A 7,745-nucleotide genomic window follows, 5' to 3' on the forward strand; every position below is an offset into this window, starting at 1 on the left:
GACAGACTGAACAGTTCTGGTAAGACATTCCACTTGATTAATAATACTCGGACTTGGAGAGATGCTCAGATGTACTGTAGGGAGCATCACACAGACCTGGCCAGTGTGAGGAACCAGACTGAGAATGAGGAGATATATAGACTGGCTAATGGTCACTGTGTGTGGATCGGCTTGTTCAGAAGCTCCTGGAAGTGGTCGGACCAGAGTAACTCCTCATTCAGAAACTGGCAGAGGGACAACCCAATAACGTCGGAGGGAATCAGACTTGTGCTGTGACATTGATGAACAATTCAGGGCGTTGGGGTTATCAGAAGTGTGATGAAGAACGACCTTTCTTCTGTTACTACAGTGAGTGGCCCTCTCCTCTGTTCATGGCATCTCTAATGTTGCTGAGTTATGGAGAAAACTACAGCTACACCTCTGAACGTGTTATAACAGCCTTTCTCACACCTCTCCTCAGGGACACCTAGATAGTTGAACTATGTTGTTATAGCCCTTAACTAGCTCACCTGATTCACCTATTCAAGGGCTTGATGATTAGTTGACAAGTTGAATCAGGGGTGCTAGATCTAGAATAAATCAAATGCATGGTATGGCTGGGATCCCAGAGTGAAGGTTTGAAAAAAGGCTCGTTTTTTTTTTCTCAGATAAGGCGATCCTGATTCATCAGAATAAGACGTTGAAAGATGCCCAGGCCTACTGCAGAGAGCACCACAACGACCTGGTCTCTGCCTACTCTGAGGAGATCCAGAGATGGGTGGAGGCCAGGGCCAAGAGGTCCTCCACTCCTCATGTGTGGCTGGGCCTGCGCTACACCTGCACCTTGAACATCTGGTTCTGGGTCAGGGGAGAGACCACCTGCTACCACAACTGGGCTCCGGGAAACGGGACCGTCATGGAGGACTGTGTGAAAACCGGAGCGGGGAGAACCGGGGCGGTAGAGAAAGATGGACGTCACCAGTGGGTCAGTCTGCCTGACACCGAGAAGCTCAACTTCATCTGCAGCACCTCTAACTAACAGGTAGTAGAACCTGGACCCAGCTCTAGCACGGTGGCTTTCCCAGACACAGACTTGGCCTGGACCTGGACGTAAAATCAGAGAAGAATCTCTATGGAGAATGCTTCTTAGTCCAGGTCTAGGCCAAATCTGTGTCTGGGAAACCGGCCCTCAGTCTTCAGATCCAGATATTTCATTCATAGAACTTTCTAGGAGCATGTTGCTGTCGTAGCTTTTTGAAAAAGAAAAGCCTCCCACTCTAGGAGCTCAGACGCAATAATTTAATAACCAAAGTTTGGTCAGACCAGCTGTCTTCATCAGGGTATAATGACAAACACTGCGGGTCACTAGTTTATATAGTGTCAAAGGACACACGCAGGTGTCTGTAATCATGGCCGGGTGTGGCCTGATAGCATTGGTTGCTTTACAGATATAAATAGAACATACGATCATAGATACGATCGGTTACACAGGCCTACAAACATTTACAATGGATAGCAAAAACACAAGAATGGCTTCAAATCAAAGTCTACGTTGAGATCGAAGGGAGCAAGGGTCTTCAAATGAAAGATCCGGGCAGCCTCTCGTTTTAACAATCAATTGTCAAGATCGTAACTTTACCACTTTTTGTTTGACATTATATTGTATTGTGTGTGACTTAATAATGATTAGATTTGATAGATTATGTTTAAGGAAAACATCTTTGTTTTATCTTTGAGTTTGGTTATTTACATCCTTTTCACATATTTGGTCCAAACGTTTTATTCGTCTTTTAATCACATATAGGCCTCACTCATAAAATGGATGATCGTTGTTGATGTTGTTCTTTTAGTGTCAGTAGTAATGCTGTGTGAGTATGTGATGTTGGATGGTGTTTTAAATGTCATATTTTGATGCTGTTTTTAACTATTTATTTTTTGTTTAAGGGATTGTTTTACTATTATTGATTCATCGCCAATGTGGCTAAAAATATATATATATATATATATATATATATATATATATATATATTTGTCAAGTTGCTGTGTAATAAAAATAAATAAAAAACTTCCGTGGGCGTGGTTTATATAGCTAGATAGCTACTCTACTGGTGCCAAAATGTGACTGTAGGGCAGGGGTGTCAAACGTACGGCCCGCGGGCCGGATTAGGCCCGCAAACGGGTTTAATCCGGCCCGCGAGATGATTGAGAAAAAAAAACGTATTTATTTTTTTTAAGTATAAAAATGCGCTGCAATTTTTCAATAAAATAAACTGCTGTTCCAATTGCGTCCACTGGATGGCGCAATAGCAATTGTGTTAAGCAAGCAAACTGTTTATACCGGGGCAGAGCAAGTAGGTCAAGCACGTGCAGCCAATGAGCTACTTTGTTTTGCCCGCGATATTTATTACGGCTTCTACTCTTAACATTATGTGCTTTGGCACCCTCATTGCCCCAATATGTCTCTGTCAAAAAAGAGAAAAGTGGACGCAGAGTGCAGATTGTTCCAAGAAAAATGGTCATCCTATTTAATCACGGAATTGAATGGGAAAGCTGTATGTTTGGTGTGTTCAGAGCATGTTGCAGTGCTGAAAGAATATAACCTTCGTCGCCACTATGTGAGTCTTCATGCCGACAAATATGACAACTTTCAAGGACAGCGGCGATGAGAGAAGGTGAATGAACTGTTGGCGGGTCTGAAGAAACAGCAGTCTGTGTTTACTCACAGCCGAGACATCAGTGACGCTGCAGTGAAAGCTAGCTACATCATTGCTAATGAAATCGCAGTGGCTTCAAAACCATTTAGTGAGGGTGAATTTGTAAAAACATGCATGATGAAGACAGCGGAGATTGTGTGCCCTGAAAAGCAGCAGGCTTTTGCAAATATCAGCCTGACAAGAAACACAGTTGGAGACAGGATTTCCGATCTTTCAGTGGATTTGGACAGCCAGTTGAAGCAAAAAGTAAAGTCATTTATTGCGTTTTCGGTTGCAATTGATGAAAGCACGGACATTACAGATGTTGCACAACTGGCCATTTTTTCATCCGCGGAGTTGATGACACATTGACCGTCACCGAGGAGTTCATGGAGTTGGTGCCGATGACAGATACAACGACAGCAGCTGATATTTTTACCGCACTCGTCGGCGCGCTGGACAGGGTCGGAGTGGACTGGTCCCGCGCTGTCAACCTGGCTACAGATGGTGCGCCCTCAATGATCGGGAAAAAAGCAGGCGTTGTGACAAAGTTCAGAGAGAAAGTGCAATCTGCAAATGGAGGACGTGATTTTTTGACTTTTCACTGTATTTTGCACCAGGAGGCTTTGTGTTGCAAGTCATTGAAGATGGATAACGTCATGAAGGTGGTCATCCAAACTGTTAATTTCATCCGATCCAGAAGCCTGAATCACCGTCAGTTTGACAGCCTTCTCAGAGAGAAAGACCACATCTATGGCCTGCCATACCACACTGAGGTAAGGTGGTTAAGCCGAGGTGCTGTGCTGAGGCGTTTCTTTGATTTACGAGAAGAAATTGAACAGTTCATGGAAGAAAAGGGCAAACCAGTGTTAGAATTTCATTCCGCAGAATGGATGCCGGACCTTGCATTTATGGTGGATGTTACAGAGCACCTGAATAACTTGAACAAACAGCTGCAAGGGCGCAACAAAGTTGTCACGCAGTATTATGACAGCATACGTTCTTTCAAGTTGAAGCTGTCATTGTGGGAGACGCAACTTGCCGGTGGTGATGCAGCTCACTTCCCCTGTCTGAAAAATGTGTGCGCGACCCAACATGTGGCAGACATGAAGCGGTTCAAAGATAAAATAACTGGACTGTTACGGGAGTTTGAGCAACGCTTTCAGATTTATGTTTATATGTTTTTATGTTGATGTGCTATTGTTTTTAATTGATTTTATTTTATTTGTATATTTAACCTATTCTTGACTCTGTGGTTCTTGCACTTGTTTGGGGAACAGGATTTCATTATTTTTATCTACATTTCTGCCTGAGAAATGACACCCTGATATAGTTCTGTGATCTGTGAAACAGTTCTGTTAATCACTGAGGCATTGTGTGTTTGTGTGTTCTTTTTCTTTAGAATTTTCAAATAAACTTGACGTGTTTTATGATTAATAGTGATGTTGTGCTTGTACTATTTTGGACACACTGTCCTCAGGCTCCAGCTTTATGTTGTATGTTGATCGTATTAAAACAAAGAAAACAATCTGAAGTTGTTGTTTTTAAGTTATATATATACCATGATTTTTCCGGTCCGGCCCACTTGGGAATAGATTTTCCTCCATGTGGCCCCTGAGCTAAAATTAGTTTGACACCCCTGCTGTAGGGTGTCAGCAAATATAATTAAAAGTTTACCATATTCATCTATGGCAAAGATATGTTTCCCCTTTCATCTGGTGTTAACTAGTTACTGGCTAGCTGGGTCTTCAGCCATTCACTCTGTACCAGTACTCTGTATATAGCCTCCCTACTGTTATTTTATTGCTGCTCTTTCATTATTTTTATTTTATTTTTACTTAACACTTATTTTTCATAAAACTGCACTGTTGGTTAAGGGATTGTAAGTAAGCATTTCACTATAAGGTCTACACCTGTTGTATTCGGCGCATGTGACAAATAACATTTGATTTGATTGGTTTAATGGTCCAGTAACAACATACCTGATTGGTGCTGGTGCACAGGATCTCCACCAGAACAGCCTCGTCGGTGCCCGCCCCTTTCATGGCCTTCCTCAGCTCCTTGGCAGAGTAGATGTGGGGTGGATCTAGCATGGCCACGACGGCCATCTCAAAGCTACCAGTCAGCTCCTTCTTCAACACCTCCTCCAACTCCTTAGTATGGACAATACATAGAACAGACAAGTCTCAAAAAGATTTCCTTGTGCAAACCCTGTGGTATAGTGGTAACACACCTGCTGCTATCACATGTATGCCTCCCCACCAGAGATCAGGGTTCAATCCCTGCATCGTCCGGTCTCCCCTCTATTTCTGTACTGTCTAAATGGAATTCCACTCTCCTTTAAACAAACAAAAAAAAGTGTTGTTTTCCTCGATTCCTATATACATTTTCCTACTCCAATGCATTTCAAGGAGGCAAGCAAAGAGGACACAAGGAATTAAGAAAAATCTAGGAAAGGCAAAATTCTGCACAATGGCATTGGCATCCATTTTTTTTTTTTTACATTTACATGTTAGTATTTCCATCACTCATTCACCGTACTAACTCATCATTTGGGACATCCATCTTGTGCTCCAAAAAGTACTTCTACCCTACAACTCGAATGAAGCATGCTATAGTCGTAAAGCACTCTGCATGTCATATAAAAGGTCTTAATGTGTTGACGTCACGAGTCTATGGATGAGAAACGACTCACATCGTCATACTTCTCAAAGTATGCGTGCTTGATTTCCAAGCGCTGTGCTGATGAACGATTGGCCAGGATCTCAATGATGGCCTCCTCATCCGTCCCTGTGGAGATGAATCAGAAAGACATTTAAATACAAATGAATAAGGTTGCAAGCCAATGATCCATGGACGCTCAAACTATCTATTTATTTAGTGCAAATAAATAAAAATCAGTCAATTGTCCTGTTATCGTTGTATAATCCGACAATCTTTACATTGCTGTATAATTGACTCATATTGGTGGATAGATCATGATTAGGTCACTTTATTTCTGATCAGATGGGTGATGTCATGTCATAGAGGCGTCCATCAGTGATGTGCAAGCTAACATGACCCAATGTAAGGGACTGAATGGAAGATAATGAGAGTTTCCTGAACCAATCCTCAGTACTGCTGGTTTTCATCCTGCCCCTCTAAATCAGGAACTGATTCAGACCTGGGCTGGGACATCTATCTGGCCAATCAGTGACATTGATTAATCAATTCATTAGGGAGACGAGAAAAACGTCGGTACTGTCGACCTCCAGGCTCGGATTTGAGAACCCTATAGCCTTTGACCTAGATTAATGCTTGAATAGGAATATACGAGTCTATACACTTACCCAAACCTTTGCAGGATTTGCGGATGGCCTTGACATCAGCCATGACATCGAAATCCTCATAGGGGGTAATGGTTGGCTATATGGGGAAACGTTCAGAACCAGGACACCAATGACACTAATATAACATGATATACAAAAATATGTGCTTTCCCATGATACATCTGTCTCAAATAATCATAGGTCTATGCCACATAATTAATCCTAAAATTATGCAGTCTTTTCTGTATAGATCATGTGTGGGGCGGCAGGTAGCTTAGTGGTTAAGAGCGTCAGTAACCGAAAGGTCGCTGGTTCTAATCCCAGAGTCTGTCGATGTGCCCTTGAGCAAGGCACTTAACCCTAATTGCTCCTGTAAGTCGCTCTGGATAAGAGAGTCTGCTAAATGACGTAAATGTAATGTGAGAAATAATTTTCCTTCATGGTTGAGTACAGTAGGCTAGATTCCCCTCTCTGTTCCTAGTCTAGTAAAGGGTGCAGTCTCTGTGAGCTGAGTCATGGGGCAGTTGCATATTGATACAAAGCTACAGGGCCTCAGCATCACCCTCCACAAAGACAATGCAGCCTTATTGATCATTGAGAGTAGAACTTTCTGGAAATTCCAGAGAGAAGCAGCCTACTCAAGCTGCCACGCTCCTAACACTCATTTGTTATACAGATGGTAGGCCTATGAATAGGCCTGCTGCATAGCCTACATATATAAAACAGGCTATGATAAACAGTAGGCCATTTATGGATAAGTTATGTTCCACTCATTCACAAATCATATATGAAGGCTATCATTTACATAAATAGGCTACATTTACATACATTTTCTAAAACGAACATTTTAAAGCATTAAAATGAGTTGATAACCAATAACAATGTGATAGGAAGAATGAAGGTAAATGGCCTACATTCTAACATAATATAAATAACGACATTATCTTCGACATGTAGATTATTGATTCAGTCGAGTGGTTCATAGACCTACTTAAAAGAAGCGTTGCAGCCTTGGTTTACTTCCCGACTACACTGCAGCATCCAATACGCTACTAGGCCTAGAGCGTTAACAAAAAGCTGATAACGCATTTATAAGAAAACTGTCAAAAACTTGACTCACTTGGACGTTGCCCATGTTGCAACTCTGTTTTCAACCCAGCGAAGACGATGTACAGTGTCGGTCCGGTCAGTGTCCTCCTCGATATTCACCCTCGAAGAAGTTGATTCTGCACACGCAGGACCAGCCCTGACCGCTACTGCGTAGCTGACGTCACCAGTGTTTATCAATTTAGTAGGCTAATAACAACACTCCTGAAAGCGTTTAGTGATCATCCTATCTAGTAGCTGCTTAACTTCAACAATTTCGGTTTGTGTACTATGATTTAATAAATTAAAAGCATTAATTTACTGTATTACCACTGTAAATAACATAAGAAGAATAGGATACTACTTTTATATGGAATTGATAGCAACTAAACCATAAACGGTGTTAAGAATGAACAAAAATTCGGGAGAGAGGACCAGACTTGAACGCAACACTTAACTACAGTAGTTGCCTTGAATGCAGTTCCCTACTAACTCAACAAGCACCAGCTGCAACTCATTGCTAATCAGCCTCCACACCTGTCCTCACTCTCCTTAATCACAACTGCCACCCTACTTAAACCTGGCCAAACTAACATTCCTCCTCTGGCCGACTAGTCACTGACCCGGGTGGCTGAAGGTGGAGGACAGACGATGTCTAACAGACAGCTGTGGGATAAGG

At 42.2% G+C, this 7,745-nt stretch overlaps 1 protein-coding gene across 1 annotated transcript; it reads right to left on the bottom strand.

The window, feature by feature from the left end:
* Window positions 1–1,014: 1,014 nt before the first annotated feature.
* LOC311146321 (annexin A13-like) lies at window positions 1,015–7,203 on the bottom strand (the record flags this gene model as incomplete). Its single annotated transcript, XM_084182810.1, has 5 exons — window positions 7,101–7,203; window positions 6,002–6,077; window positions 5,368–5,462; window positions 4,655–4,825; window positions 1,015–1,083 (listed from the first exon to the last, which is right to left on the bottom strand). The coding sequence occupies exons 1-5, from the start codon at window positions 7,113–7,115 to the stop codon at window positions 1,015–1,017; spliced, it is 426 nt and encodes a 141-aa protein (XP_084038936.1). The 5' UTR covers window positions 7,116–7,203.
* Window positions 7,204–7,745: the final 542 nt, after the last annotated feature.

Source organism: Coregonus lavaretus (genome assembly GCF_964263955.1).
Source record: "Coregonus lavaretus genome assembly, chromosome: 19".
Lineage (NCBI taxonomy): Eukaryota > Metazoa > Chordata > Actinopteri > Salmoniformes > Salmonidae > Coregonus > Coregonus lavaretus.